At 35.0% G+C, this 16,639-nt stretch overlaps 1 protein-coding gene across 31 annotated transcripts in view; it reads right to left on the reverse strand.

Annotated features, from left to right (window-relative positions):
* NRXN1 (neurexin 1) overlaps positions 1-16,639 on the reverse strand; it is a gene marked incomplete at its 5' end in the record, with an annotated part of 1,024,512 nt that overhangs the window by 548,000 nt on the left and 459,873 nt on the right. For 24 of the 31 annotated variants that reach the window (XM_084235910.1, XM_084235908.1, XM_084235906.1 and 21 more), the window contains 2 exons: positions 3,833-3,859; positions 6,473-6,676. In XM_084235910.1, coding sequence (XP_084092036.1) covers positions 3,833-3,859; positions 6,473-6,676 — 231 coding nt within the window. The remainder of the gene's footprint in view (positions 1-3,832; positions 3,860-6,472; positions 6,677-16,639) is intronic. The other 7 variants (XM_084235920.1, XM_084235919.1, XM_084235916.1 and 4 more) reach the window with 1 other exon arrangement.

The raw sequence follows: 16,639 nt of genomic DNA on the forward strand, positions 1-16,639 counted from the left end.
AAAACCCGATGGTCTGTACAGGCTCTACTAAAAATGCATTTAAGAAAATTTCACAAGTAGAAAATTTCCTTTGTATTCTTTATAGCTTTTAAAGGACACGTCAAGACGATTAATACTAAGAACTAAATAAGAGACTGTCAAACACCTTTCATACAAATAATTCCTGTGTTAGTGACAAAAATACTCATCAGTCTGACTTTATTAGTATATACATTTACAATTATTTTGGTAAAATATACTTTTCCTTTTTGTCTTTATTTTAAAGGACTATGAAGTTTCAGTCCTTTCCCATCTACCTTTATTGAAGTACCTTTAACTCTCCAAGGAAGAAATTCTCTGCATTAAGATGGAGGCTCTTTCAGTCATATAGAAATAAATATTATTTTATGGTGCTAGTTTGTTGTTCTCAATACTGGAATAGATGGGGAAGACAAGGGTAATCTGATTGCCCCTTTGTTCTTATCCTGGGCAAAGGAGAATGGAAAGCCATACATAATACATCCCTGTGCTCACCTGCTAGTCTGTGAATCTACCAAAAAAAAAAAAAAAAAAAAGAGCTTAACCTAGTTCTAAGTTGCAGATGACAAAGATATATTAGCAATGATATAAACTTACTGACATCAAAAAGCTGAGACTGGTCTGGGATTGTGTGCAGAGATATTCCCTTTGTAATCTGAATGATCAAAGTACGTGTTTTGATACTGACATGATTACTATTCATAGAGATGGTCCTTTTTTTAAAAAAAAAAAAGTATCCTCTGCACACATAAATACAAGCTTTTGGTGTTTAAATTAAAAGAGGCACTCTTCTTCCAACTGAAGATTCTTGACAGGTTTTCCTAGGGGGCCTGGGGGGTGGTGGGAACAAAATCTGACAGATATGGTCCTTGGAATTCAATTGCATCCTAAGGTTCTCAAAGGAACCTTAACAAAAGGTTGTGCCCTGGGCTGTCTGTGGAAGATTCTATTGCTGCATCTAAATTTCCGACACAGTGACAACTAAAAAAAAAAAAAAAAAATGTATTCTGCAGATCTGAATACATGCAGCTGGGGTCTCATGCCTGCTCAACTACTTCCTATTCTTCAATAACAAAGATAGAACAATACTATATACCATATCAAGTTATATCTGCTATAAATTGGGTAGGGGGGTGAGTAGTAGGGATAGAGAGGTGAGAAAAATTGAATGACTATAGGTAACAGCACAAAGCACAGCAGCGTAGGAATCCTGAATAAATGCAGAGAATCTTGCGAATATTTCCATTCAAACTTAATAACTTGGAATTTAATATAAATTCTAAATGTAAGAAAATTTTTGTTAAAGTTTGTATATTTTAATGAAATTTTTCTTAAAAGACACCTTTGTATATTCCCTTTGTAATCTGAATGATCAAAGTACGTGTTTTGATACTGACATGATTACTATTCATAGAGATGGTCCTTTAAAAAAAAAAAAAAGTATCCTCTGCACACATGAATACAAGCTTTTGGTGTTTAAATTAAAAGAGATTAAGAGAGATTTTGTAATAATCTCCCAATACAGCTGATATTCAAGCTAAGGTACAATTTTTATATAGTATAGATAACTTTTATATAGAACTGTAGAGTTGTGATTTAATAAAGTTATATTTATCTCCACTTCAAACTATGGTTCACCAGAGGTAAATGTAATACATCCCTCTTTCATTAAACCACAAGTTAGAATATGAATTCCAGGTGGAAATCTCTAATTTAATCAGTGAGTTAGACTTGCTTTATTTTATATGTAAATTTCTCCCTCTCCTCAAAGTTGAATAACATGATTTTTTGATAGAATTTGGGGTTCTTATTACATTAACTATACCCCAAATAAAACAAAGGCAAAAGTAAATGAAAACATTACCTGATCATTGAATATTCTTTCCACTGACTGCTGTCAACTTAAGGCATTTGCAGTCCTGTCCGAGGTGTACACTGGAAGCTCACAATCATTCATTTTATTCAAGTAATTTTAAACATAACACATATCCTTCAATAAGGAAGAAATTCCACTAATCAAAATATACCAAATAATACCTTGCCTTCAAAGGTACTATTCTGTGAAATATCCAGAACAAAAACACTATGCTTGATACCAGTATCATAATATAAACTAAATGAAAAGACATGTCTAGCAAGGATAATTATACTATGAATGTATATAATATTTTCAAAAATCATTAATATAGCTAGAGAACACAGAAGTACATTTGATTGATTAATTTTCATCAATACTAAAGCTTATCTATTTATATTTTATAAATTTAAAAATTCTTGCTTGTATGTTTACTATAAATCAGTTAACAAGAGTACATAGAGCAGAAGTCTGGAAAGGACTATTTTCTTCATAAGGCTATTCTAAGATTCAGGATGAATCAAGAACATCTGTAGTTGCACTCAGATACAAATCTGGTTTTGGGAAGTATTTTGTGAATTGCTGCTTTATCTGCAACTCTGCTCCAGAGTTGAAAACAAATTGAACCAGGCATTACACTACATAACCTATGCTCTCCTTTTCAGATATTGTGAATGAGAATAAATGCATAAGGTTTGAGAGAAGATACATGTACTTGAACAATTCCACTTGTGTGGGAGGCTCAAGAAATAGTATGCTTGAAATGACTTTTAATGCTTTGTATGAGTTTATCAATGTACATGTTCATAAGTCATGACTCAGTTACGCTTTTTATTCATGAGATTGGAAAGACTATGATGCTACTTTAACATGAATATTAAAATATTTGAAGACAAATCTGAGTTACAAGAAAGCAGGGTGTTTGAAATTGCATGTATGTAATGTAAAGTTTCTTGTTTTTCTAAGTTTAAGATGTCCATTTTGTTCTTTAGAGGTTGACATTGCTATTTGGAAACACAGTTAATGGTTTTGGTTGCAGGCTTCATCAACTCACATTTAACATTTTCCAGGGTTATAGAAAAATTTTTACTATGTAAATAAGAGATTAGCAACTTATTAGAGCCATTTTGTTTAAATAGCTAACAGCTTTGTTATCATTGGAGGAGAGCCTTAATGTGGTCAGCAAAACCTGGAAAAGAAAAACCTAAATGATTTTGTAAAAACTAAAAATAAATTTATTCCTAAAATAATATTAGAGCTCAAAATAAAATCACAGTCCTTATATCCCTTCCATCTCTGTAGTCCACAAATAAAACTCAGTCCATGCATCTTTTTTGACTCATCATTTGGCATGCATATCACAGATTTGAGAGTTTGGTTATTTTTGTAGATATATGATTAGGATGTAAAAATTCATCATGTAAATACTCTTAATGAACAAGAAAAAACTATTTGGACAAGTAATTTTCTGTGTATATATATATATATATATATATATAACATGGATAAACACATTTTCCAATGAAAAATTTGGCTGAATATAGAAGGTTTATAGAAACTTTCAAGGGGATTTTTCTTCCTATATTTGAGTTAAGAGATGACAACAAAAACTGAAGGAAGTAAGTCCCACAGTATTATCTCCTAATTGGCCATTAAGATAGTGCGAAATTTGGTATAATACAAATGCCATTTCCTGCATCTGAAGATCTACAGAGGCATTTGCAGTTTCTGTTACAAGTTATTTGTCACCTTTTTCCCCCTCAAGGTTGGAACTACAGCACGAAACTTTTCAACTGGACAGATTTCAAAAATGAATTTTTACAACCCAGATGATGGACTGGTATACTTCAAATGTGAGTTTATGAGTTTTGTAAACACCTTTCTCTGCTCTCTTATTTTTTGACTAGCTTACATCGTAATGGAGGAATAACATTTTAAAAATTTTGAATAGGCACTTACTGGAATTACAGTTAATCCTGATACAATCTAGATGGGGAAGAATAGATGAAAAATGAAAATTTATCCTTCAAGGTAACAGCTGCAGACATCCAATAAAATCACAGTCCACCCTTCCGGGGACAGACACATGCAAATATGGCCACTCCATATCATTTATTCTTTACATCTAGAACCCAGATTCATTGTTATAAAACTTCACCATCAGAAACAACAATAGAAGGTTTAAAAAAATGGCCAACTCAAACAAAGCTACATGGTGACAAATCTAAGTGAATTAAAAAATTGTTAACTGTCAAAGATGTTTGGCTTAGACTGGCTGCAACTTTCTCCCCATCTGTGAAAGAACATATCATTGGTTTCTGTATTACTAAAAAGTGCTCCGTCACAATGGGGTGCAGTGCAAGCTCAGCTAGGCTTAGACATCTTGGACCTCCAAAATCTAATATCCCACAAAGGCCAGCAGAATTCTTTAGAGTTGTGATGATCAAATGCTAAGCAAGTTGAAATCATTCTCAGCTCACCCTAGTGTGTGTGTGTGTGTGTGTGTGTGTGTGTGTTTTATTTGCCTGGACAAATAAAGGTAACAGTTGTTGGCTATATTCCATGCCTTGTATTAATTAGGAGAGGAAAGAAACAACTGCTATGTTTCCTTTTAAAACTAGTGGTTAAGGAGTAGTGTCATTCCTCAGAGCATACACACCTGTGCCTCTCCTAGGAGTTAACAATGTTATCTTTATGTCATAAATGTCATGGTTAACACTGCTATTGATTCTCTTTTTCTTATCCTTGCTTCTTATATAAAAGCAGATTCTCTTCTCAGAACAGAGACTCTCTTGTCTGAATAACATAGACTGTGACTATAAGGGATATCTTTATAAGACTATGTGGACCGTTTTACGTGTATTTTATACTGCGTAAATATTTTTTGGTTTCAACTGTAGTATTTAATGCCTTTGGGGAACACAAAAAATATAAACCTAGATTCTGTTTCCATATAGCTGAGTTTGTCATGTGTCGTCAACCGCATCAGAAAAGTGGTTGCAAACAGCCAAGGACCGGCACCTACACGACTCTTTCCACAGAATGCTTTGCTGTTGGAAAGTTCCCTTGAGTGTTTCCACTTTGGCTAGCAGTCCCTTTACTATAATTAGGCAATCTATTTTGATTAGCTTGTAGTAACCTATCATTGTCACAAGAGGGAACCCTAACAGAACAGTAAATAAGAGTGCTATGCATTCTTTAGTCTTAAAAAAAATCTTATTATTTAACTTAATTTAATGAATATTAATTGAATATAATTATATGCAACTAGCAATAGTTTTATATTTATGAGCTACTACTGTGTCCAGCACAATTTGAAAAAATAAGTGGGGTTTCCACAATGTTTTACTTCCTCACTTTTTACTATATATTTTTTAATGTGTGTTTCAAATTTCATTTTTCTCTTTCTGCTTATTCATTTTTGTGTGTGTTTAGTACTTCCATGGAATACAGTAAAACCTCATTAAATTTTACTCCTTCTTTTTGGAGTTAATGTTACTATTGAACCATATTGGGCAGAGTATTCATAATTCTTCATTTGGTATAAATAGATAAACAGAGATCCCCTGAGAAAAATTGAACAAGCGAGTTTTGAAAGGTCAAGTTCAGAAAGAAAAGTGATTTCTTTTCAAATGCTTTACCATGCACTGCTGGTGCAACTTGCATGCGCTAATTATGGATAATTCTTATTTTTCATTAAAATCAGCCTAGTAAGACCTTTCCTCATCAAGATCTTTTCAGCTATTAATTTGTTTTTGAATGCAATTGAAAATGAAACTGTTTAAATATTTTTTTAGTGTAAAATTCAGATGCTTTCTTTTTTTTTCAATTAATAAATTTTATTTTTATATTCCCCATACAATTGCAATCCCCCCATTCTGACAGTCTGGCTATCCCCCACATTTCATACAGTTAGTTAGGTGAGGTTTTACTGTAATGACACTTTCTTATTGCTACAAGTAAGCAGGAAAGCATTGATTTTCTGTAGAAGAGTCTGTGGTTTTAGCGTTCTCATGGCTGTTTGCTAAGGGCCGCAGACTTTGGGCATTGAAGGGTTGTGGATTGCTCTTTGATAGCAAAATATCACCACACAGTATTTCCAAATGGAAAAAAATGGGCTACCACAAAGGTCAAATGAGAAGCACAGAGAGTTAAGAGTCAGAGCAACTACTGAAGTAGATCACAACACAGAAATTTTATGTTTTGTATATGTTATCAAACTAAAGGCACATGGATTTGAATTTATCTGCAAGGATATCATCTATAACCATTCAGAAAGCTAGCAAATATATCAATAGGAAATTCAATTTGAAATATCTTCAAGTCTAATCATTTATACATCCAATTAGTCTTACTGATACATATGGCTTCCCTTTTAAGAATCCTCAGTGGTAGGAATCACAAAACAGTAAGTTATGTTAGATGAAGTAAAAACAATTAAAAAGATGCTCAAAAAACCCTAAATTAATATAAATGATGGAAATGAGAACATTAAGTGTTTTAACTTTCCATGGAAAACAGGCTACTTAATCAATGTTTGCAGGCATAACTGAACAAAATGTAAATATAGTTAGTTCAATGGGGGAAGATGAGTGTTACCTAGATTGACCGTCAGTTTCACACGCCCTGCATCTAGCTCCAGGCGGAGGGTATCTGCTGAGTCTCTAGAGGTGGTGGCCATGAGAATACCATATGCACGTTGGGATCGGAACCGTAAGGACACATCCTCAGCCTCTGTGTGCATCACCACCGGGAGCTGGATTTTCATAAACATACTCCCATCATAGCTCAGAACCGTTGCCTCTAGAGATGGGAAATAAATAGAAAAGCTCTTGGTTACTTTAGTTCATTTATACTTTGAAAAGGAAACTAGTATGTTGAAGGCTTCCACAGAGAAAACATGACTACAAACTCAGCTCATCTTCTTCAGAAATGAGCACCTTTTTTTTTTCCTCAGGAAAAGAGAAGTCACAGTAAGAAGAACTTCCTCTGTGATGTTTCTGCTAAAGTCCAGAAGCAGAGGTAGCTGCATTTCTCATTTGGTCCCCTTAACATTTTTTTTAAAAGAATTATTTATTTTATACAAGAACCGGGATACAGGCTAGATGCATGGGAGGGCGAGAGGATTCACCAGAGACAGAGCGGGGAACAGAACAGGCATATTGACTGAAGCAAACTGCTGAGGGGAGCAGCGAGCGAGGCAGGAGAGGTCTGCTTCGCCAGGTGGGACCCTCCCCGGCCAGCTAGGATCGAACCGGTGGTGCGTAGGCTGCGGACAGCTTCACAGTGCAGCGCTCAACCGCCTGCGCCACTAGGGGAGGCCCATCCTTAGCATTTTCTACCTATATCATTAACCATGTTACATTATAAATGCTTATGTATGTATCTTCCACCAAAGAGCAGAAATCATATTCTTTTGTGCAGTCACAGTGTAAACCTCATTTGAAGTACCAACAACGATTTTGTGCATGCTTATCTGTGGCTATGCCAGTGACCAGCTTTGTGAAATTAGCCATGGATCTGCCTCCTTCCTCTGCAAAATAAGAAGTGCTATTAGAATACCTCTAAGGTCTTTTTTTTTTTTTTTACTTTTTTATTTATACAAGTACGGGGGTACAGGCCAAATGCATGGGAGGGTGAGAGGATTCACCAGAAACAGAGTGGGGAACAGAACAGGCAGACTGAAGAAATACACTGCTGAGGGGAGCAGCGAGTGAGACAAGAGAGGTCTGCCACACCATGTGGGATTCTCGCCTGCTGGCCGGGATGCTGCAGAGGCTGTAAACAACTTCACAGTGTGGCGCTTAACCAACTACGCCACCAGGAAGGCCCCCTCTAAGGACTTTGACTGCCCTAAAAGTCCATGATTCTAAGAGAACTTACTAATACCATTTTTTTTCATAATTTCTGCCCTAATATAATCAAAACAGTAAGTCTTAAATGTAGAAGTCAGGTCAGCACTTTCCCAAAGATCAAATTAAAACAGGGGAAATAATTGATATTACCAAACAATAGATGATCTTCCTTCTGAGTCATTATGTTAACAAGCTTATTAGTTTTTTTTTTTAAAGATTTATTTTATTTATATAAGATCCGGGGTACAGGCCAGAGGTGTGGGAGGGTGAGAGGATTCACCAGACACAGAGTGGGGAGCAGAACAGGCAGAAGGACCAAAAGCACTGCTGAGAAGAGCAGCGGGCGCAACAGGAGAGGTCTGCCACGCCATGGGGATCTCTCCCTGGCTGGCAGGGAATCTAACCCGTGCTGCAGAGGCTGTGGAAAGCTTCACAGCTGTGCACTCAACCTGCTGCGCCACCAGGGAAGCTAGTGGTTATTAGTTTTTGCAAAGGCACAAACAGTAACTTAATTTTAACATTTATTTACAAGTAATGGTAACTTAAAATATTATCTGTAAGCAAAACCCTGGTGTCCTGAAAATATTAAACTATCACCAAAATGTCAATAATTAGGTACCTTGGTAATACTGAAAAAGAAAGTGGATATTGTATGAGTGTGTGCTAGGAAAGGGCATTGCTTTAATAGGGAAGTTGCTTAATCCTGTATTAAACACATAAAGAAGCTAAGAGCAAAAATGTTGATCTCAAACTGACTGCTTCAAGAAATAGTCAACATTCCTTAAATGTTAACACCATATGGTGGCAGAACACTGCAAAACAAGTATGACTCATTTTGCTTTCTTATTGGTTTGGATAACTCAGAATGTCATTTAATAAAAGAAAAACTAGCTGGAATCAAAGTTAACTAGGAAATTCTCATCATCTTGCCTATTGACACAGCATAGCAATTAACTTAACTGATATAACCATGCTTATTATTAACACTATATTCTAGGATTGTGGTTTTACAAGTTTATCTTTCTAAAAGTCGGGAAAGTCAAGTACTGATTCTAACAGAATTTAATCATTAATTGCTGTCATCATTTGAATGTAGAGCCAGAACCTATAAGCTCTAAAGATTCCAGTTCTTCCTCCTTGGCACTCTTCTCTTTTCTATCTATCTCATGACTTGAGGGATCTAAGTAAACTCACAGGCTTATCACCATCACTCCCAATACTTATGAATAATGCTGATCTCTCATGAGCTCCATTATTCACCCACCATCCATTGCCTATTTGTCATCTCCAATGGGAATACATAGACACCTTACTAAATACTTAATTCACTATCCCCCCCAAAACAATGAACAAACTCAGTGTGTCCCTCCTCCAATGTCATTCTATCTCAGTGATAGAATATATAACCCATTGCTCAGAGCTTATTCTTTCTGTTGGTTTATTTTTTCTTTTTTTAATTTTATATATTTTTACATCATTTTTCATTTTTGCACAATGCATGCATTTTCATCTTGGTTATGGATCTGTTGGTTTCTTAATCCTACCATTAAACTACTTTAGAATCTGTACTCACTTCTTACATAGAGCACTATAATAGCTCCCACATGCTCTCCCCACTTCTACCTATTCTACCTATACACAACAGGCAAGCTAAATGCTCTCCCCACTTCTACTTTTTTCCCCTATACACAAGCGATAACTTTTGAAGTAGTAAATCAGATTATGTCACATCATTGCTTACACTATGTCCCTCCCTCCTCCAAGAGTTTCCTACTTCCATTAGAATAATAGCCATATTTCCTTTTTTGACCTGTGTGACCATGCCCCAGTCCATCTCTCTTGCCCCAGCCATCAATATTCCCCTCAACTTTAACTATATTAATTTCATCTCTCATTCAAGTATTTGCACTTGTAGTTCCTTCTGTCTGAAAAAGGTTTACCCCAGATCTTCATATGGAAAGTTCCTTGTGTTATCTGGTCTTCAGTCAAGTGTTACTCACAGAAGACCACTCCAAGAACCCCCACTCCCTCTTCCAGTAATTTTGCATCTACTTACCATTTCATTTTTTAAACTACGTCTCTTATTTGTTTGTACAATATCATCTGTCTTCGCCCTTTAGAATGTAAGTGTCTCATCAGAGAAAACACATACGTAGTGGGAGACTTCAACACACCACTATCAACAATGGATAGATCAACAAGACAAAAAATAAGTAAAGAAACTAAAGCTCTAAATAAGGACCTAGAGCAATTGGGCTTAACAGACATTTATAGAACACTAAACCCCAAAAAAACGGAGTACACATTTTTCTCAAGCGCACACGGATCATTCTCCAGGATCGATCACATACTGGGGCACAAGACAAACATCAACAGATACACCAAGATTGAAATCATATCAACCATCTTTTCTGACCATGAAGGCATCAAACTAGAAATAAACCATAAAAAGAAGGCAAGGAACTTTCCTACCTCATGGAGATTAAAAACCACACTACTGGAAGACCATTGGACTAATGAGGAGATCAAAGAAGAAATTAAAAAATTTTTTGAATTGAACGACAAGGGGGACACCAATATCCTAAATGTATGGGATGCAGCAAAAGCAGTAATAAGAGGAAAATATATAGCAATAGAAGCTCACATCAAGAAACAAGAAAGAACGCAAAGAAACAACCTAATCTCGAAGCTCAAAGATCTAGAAAAAGAACAACAAAAAAACCCCAAAACCAGTAGAAGAAAAGAAATAATAAAAACCAAAGCAGAAATAAATGAAATTGAAACTAAAAAAACAATCCAAAAGATCAATGAAACCAAGAGCTGGTTCTTTGAAAAAAATCAATAAAATAGACAAACCCCTAGCCAGGCTCACAAAGGAAAAAAGGGAGAAAGCACAAATAAACAGGATCATCAATGAAAGAGGAGAAATCACAACGGACACAGCAGAAATCAAAAGAATAATCAGTAACTACTATGAACAGTTATATGGAAACAAGTTCAACAATCTAGAGGAGATGGACAAATTCCTACAACTCTACAATCACCCAAAGCTAGATAAAGAAGAAATAGAACACCTAAACAGACCAATTACAAGTAGCGAAATTGAAATGGTAATCAAAAACCTCCCCAAAAACAAAAGCCCAGGACCTGATGGATTTACAAATGAATTCTACCAAACATTCAGAGACGAATTAGTGCCTATCCTTCACAAACTCTTCCAAAAAATTGAGAAGGAAGGGACAATACCAAACACGTTTTATGAAGCCAACATTACACTAATACCAAAACCGAACAAGGACAACACAAAAAAGGAAAACTACAGGCCAATCTCCCTAATGAACACTGATGCAAAAATCCTCAATAAAATTTTAGCTATCAGAATCCAACAATGTATCCATAAGATAATTCACCACGACCAAGTTGGATTCATTCCAGGGGCACAAGGATGGTTTAACATCCGAAAATCAATCAACGTTATCCAACATATCAACAAAAAGAAATATAAAAACCATATGATAATATCAATAGATGCTGAGAAAGCTTTCGACAAAGTGCAACACCCATTCATGATAAAAGCCCTTGAAATTCTTGGGATACAAGGAACATACCTCAACATCATAAAGGCCATCTATGACAAGCCAACAGCCAGTATCATTCTCAATGGTGAAAAGCTGAAAGCAATTCCATTAAGATCTGGAACAAGACAAGGATGTCCACTCTCACCATTGCTTTTCAATATAATACTGGAAGTCCTAGCCAGGGCAATAAGACAAGAGAAAGACATCCAAGGAATCCAAATAGGAAAAGAAGAAGTCAAACTATCACTATTTGCAGACGATATGATATTATATATAGAGAACCCCAAAAACTCCACAGAAAAGCTAATTCAACTCATCAATCAGTTCAGTAAAGTGGCAGGATACAAAATCAACACGCAAAAGTCAGTAGCCTTCCTATACACAAACAATAAATCTGAAGAAGAAGAAATCAAAAAGACCATCCCTTTTGTTATTGAAACAAAAAAAATCAAATATTTGGGAATAAATCTAACAAAAGAGGTAAAGGACCTATACAAAGAAAACTATAAAACACTGTTAAAAGAAATAGAAGAAGACACAAAGAAATGGAGAGACCTCCCCTGCTCATGGATTGGAAGAATAAACATTATTAAAATGGCCATCCTTCCAAAAGCAATATACAGATTCAATGCTATTCCAATCAAAATTTCAATGTCATTCTTCAAAGAAATAGAGCAATTATTGATGAAATTCATATGGAATCACAAGAAACCCCGAATAGCCAAAGCTCTCCTGAAAAAAAAAGAAGGGAATGGAGGCATCACACTCCCAGACTTCAAACTATACTACAAAGCCATAATCATCAAAACTGCATGGTATTGGAACAAGAACAGACATACAGACCAATGGAATCGAATAGAAAATCCAGAAATAAACCCACAGATTTATGGTCAACTAATCTTTGACAAAGGAGCAAAGAATATGCATTGGAGCAAAGAAAGTTTGTTCAATAAATGGTGCTGGGAAAACTGGGTCGCTACATGCAAAAGAATGAAGCTTGACCACCACCTCACACCATACACAAAAATCAACTCAAAATGGATTAAAGAACTAGACATAAGACCTGAAACCATAAAATATATAGAAGGAAATATAGGCGAAACACTACGTGATTTGCACATCAAAGACATCTTTACAGACACATCACCCAAAGCAGTGATAGTGAAGGCAAAGATAAACAGCTGGGACTACATCAAATTAAAGAGCTTTTGCACAGCAAAAGAGACAATAACAAAAACAAAGAGAAACCCCACCAACTGGGAGAACATTTTTGCACCCAACACTAATGATCACAAAAATCTGCAAAGAGCTGATGAGACTCAACAACAACAAAGAAAATAATCCAGTCAAAAAATGGGCAGAAGAGCTAAAAAGAAACTTCTCTGAAGAGGAAATGCAAATGGCCAACAGGCATATGAAAAAATGTTCAACATCACTTGTCATCAGGGAAATGCAAATCAAAACTACCATGAGATACCATCTCACACCAGTGAGAATGGCACATATTAAAAAAACTAGCAACAACAAATGTTGGCGAGGGTGTGGAGAAAAAGGAACTCTTCTGCACTGTTGGTGGGAGTGCAAACTGGTCCAACCACTGTGGAAAGCTGTGTGGAGATTTCTGGACCTACTAAACATAGAGCTTCCATATGATCCAGCAATTCCACTCCTAGGTATTTACCCAAAGGACACAGAAACATCAATTCCAAAGAACACCTGCACCCCTATGTTTATAGCAGCATTGTTTACAATAGCTAAGCTTTGGAAACAACCCAAATGCCCAAAAATAGATGACTGGATCAAGAAGATGTGGTACATATATACCATGGAATATTACTCAGCATTCAAAAAAGATAAACACATGCAATTTGCAGCAACATGGATGGCGCTGGAAGGGATCATGCTCAGCGAAATAAGCCAAAAAGAAAAAGAAAAATACCGGATGGTCTCACTCATAGCAGGAATCTAGAAAACTTAAATAAGGGACCAGGAAAATGAATAACTATAAGATAGTGAAAATCAAAATCAACAAAAAACTATGAACCAGAGACACTTTTAGGGGGCGGGAGGGGAGGGATTGGGGTCAGAATGGGGGGGCTGCAATTGTATGGGGAATATAACAATAAAATTTATTTAAAAAAAAAAAAAAAAAAGAATGTAAGTGTCTCGAGATCAGAGTTTGGGCTCTGCTATTCATCATTCTGTCAGCAGCTGAGTGCTCCAAAAAGTGCCAGGTACACAGTAAAGCTTCAATAAATATTTAGTGAATGAATGATTGCACTTGATACTGAAGATATATAGAAGAGCGTATATCAATTTGAATATCAAGCTTATATAAATGTTCACTAATGGCATTAAGCATTTTATTCTGCCTACTGTAATTATAATCTAATTTTGGTGATATATGTGAAAAAATATTTATAAAAGTCTACTTTGGATTTCATAACTCTGCCACAAAAGACAGAGTAGGAGGGGGTGTTTCGACAAAACAGGGTCACATGAGTACGCACTGACCCTAGCACTGAATATATAAAATATGCCTTTAAAATAAATTCAGTGTATATCATATTATGTATTTTCCAATTAAATGAGTTTCCCAAAGAAAGTGTAGTAGTAATTGCTAAAAAAAATAATTACAAGATAATTGTAAGATCATAATATAATCTAGAGGAAAATTATCATAATCTTAAAGAAATTTGATCTTTACTAATTTTTCCCTAAATCATAGAAAATAATCATCACATATCTATAAAACAGCATATAACTGAATAAAAGTTTAACAACAATGATCAATTATTGATTTACTTTGGTAACACAGAGATGAAAAAACTAAAACATTGTTAGTCTTTCCTATTTATTTTAGCTATAAATTAAGTCTCCATTATTTAATAATCATATTTTTAATTTATCTTACATTCTTCCAAGAAATGTAGCTTAATTTGATTGAAACCTAAGTAGAGGGAACATCCTTTTAGAAATACAGATGACTGACAATGGATCATAAATATGGTATGAATTATAATCCTAAGTAGAAAAATAGTCAGGATCATTGGTCTTTAACATTCTCAAAAAAACTGCAGGAATGAAATAACACAGCAAACTAATAAAACTTGAGTGCCCCTGAGTGCCATTTTAAACAATTCTCAATGTGAAAACAACTTGTTGATAAATGACAAATGAATGCCTAAATGATTCCTCATAATTATAGTTAATGTTTAATTAGACAAGGAATGGAAAATGCACAAGGTTGTAGTCTAGAGTTGCCAAATAATTGGTAAACAGCATTCTGACATTTGAAGGTTATGCTATCTGGCAGTATTCTTTAACTTCAGTAAAATTATTTATCACATAGAACACAAAAAAAAATCCTTTAAAAGGCTAAATCCATACAGCATTTCCTAGTGGGAGAGAAAAAGGTTTCTCTTTGTCTCCTATATCTCCATACCCCTTGTCCTTAAGTTTGATAAATTTGCTTTTCTGTATTATTCCTTCTTGCAGTCTAAAGTGTACACCTGTGCTCACTTTTGCTGAAAGGCAGTCACATATTGTGATCAACGATGAAAATCAGACAAGGAGCCAAATTATATTGCTCTGACATCTGTCCCTCCATCTGTTAATATTTTAACAAAAACTATAAAATAGACCTCTGATTATACTACATACATATGACCAGGAATAATTTCTATGTGACGAAGTCTTCACAAATTCTTAGTTTCATTAAAAATAAAGCAAGAAGAAAGGTGCTGAATTTCAGTTCAATTGAACATTATTTCCACATTAATCTTCCTTATGAGATCAATATACATAAAACAAAATATTATTTTCCTATTTACCTAAGCCAGCAAATATTCTTTTTTTCTTAAAAATCCCTTTTCTTAATGCAGAATGAAAATTTCCTATAATGTGACTGCAACAGAATTTTCCATGTTGTATTGTCTAAGGACTTAAGCATGTATTTCATTACTTTCAACAAGTACATCTATAATCGATCAGTTATTGTTCAATAATAGTAAAAGAGAAACTTTATAAGTGCCTTTTTCTTTTCATTTCAAGAATCATCAGTAAACTCATATGTGATCAGTTTATGTGATCAGAGTGTATCAGGAGAAGAATCACAGAACCCTTACTTTGAATTGGAAATACTGAGGGCTGGGCATGATATTGGGTTGCCTGAACTAGGGCATTGCTGGGAATGGGACACAAGCCAGATTCTGTGGTATTGGGCATGACAAGCCTCCCCCATCACCTTTGTTCTCAGGAGATGCCGTAACGTGAGCAAGAAAATTAATTCTGAAAAGCGAAGCCTTCTCACAATACTCTGGGTCATCCAAAAACAAAAAATACATAAAAACGACCATTTTCTCCTCAACACATAACCAATCTGAAAACAAAGAAATCTGCAGAAATTTCCAGCCACCTGTCAGATACAAAATGTATGACTAATCTCAGTGATGAAGTTTGCTATTAAATTCTCATTTGCAAATCCACATATGCTTACCACCCCTCCTTCTAATTATTGCAGTATATATGTATTCTCTATCTCAAATTCTGGCTCAGGAAGCTCTACAATCTCTATTTTTATTTCTGCCATATGTAGTTGCAGAACATTGCCACAGGGTGGTACACCATGCATATTTAACTGAAGGCTTTTGTAATCTGCGTGACAGTTCAGTTATACCCTTACTAGCTTCACTTATGCTGAAGGCATCAGAATAACTGGCAGCTCTCTGAGTGATTAAAAAGAAAACAAAATCTTAAATCACACAGGCCTGCTAATCTGACATGTCTCCCTATAATGTATCTTGAGAGCTCTGTTACTTAGTTGTTGCTAGAGGTGGTTGTCCCTATTGGCAATTTTTAAAAACCAAACTACAAACAAATTGAATTCGGAAAGAATAAGAAGAAGAATTTTATGAGAATATACACATTACCGGCAAAACTGCACAGAAATGGTTTACTTCTAATGACAATTCATAGAAATCACAATTAGGTACTGAAAGGATGAATGAATCTATGCAAATGAAATGCTTACCATCAGTTGATCTATGTAATTGTATAGCACAGAATAGTAATAGTGCCTTGGTAGGTAATTTAAAATCATTAAATTATTAATATTAATTTCTATTGATTAAAGTTAATAATAGAACTGGTAAAACTCCTTATTAAGAAAAAGAAAGCCACATTTTAACTTTGGATTCTAGAAAATAACCATTTTTCCTCTATGAAATGTTAGCTTAAATGTATGAAACATTTCAGACATGAAGAAGGAACAAGACTAAAAATGCATGGCTTAGAGAAATAGATGCCAGGAGCTTTTAGTCTAAATGTCTAAT

The sequence above is a fragment of the Talpa europaea genome (assembly GCF_964194135.1).
Source record: "Talpa europaea genome assembly, chromosome: 6".
Classification (NCBI taxonomy): Eukaryota; Metazoa; Chordata; class Mammalia; order Eulipotyphla; family Talpidae; genus Talpa; species Talpa europaea.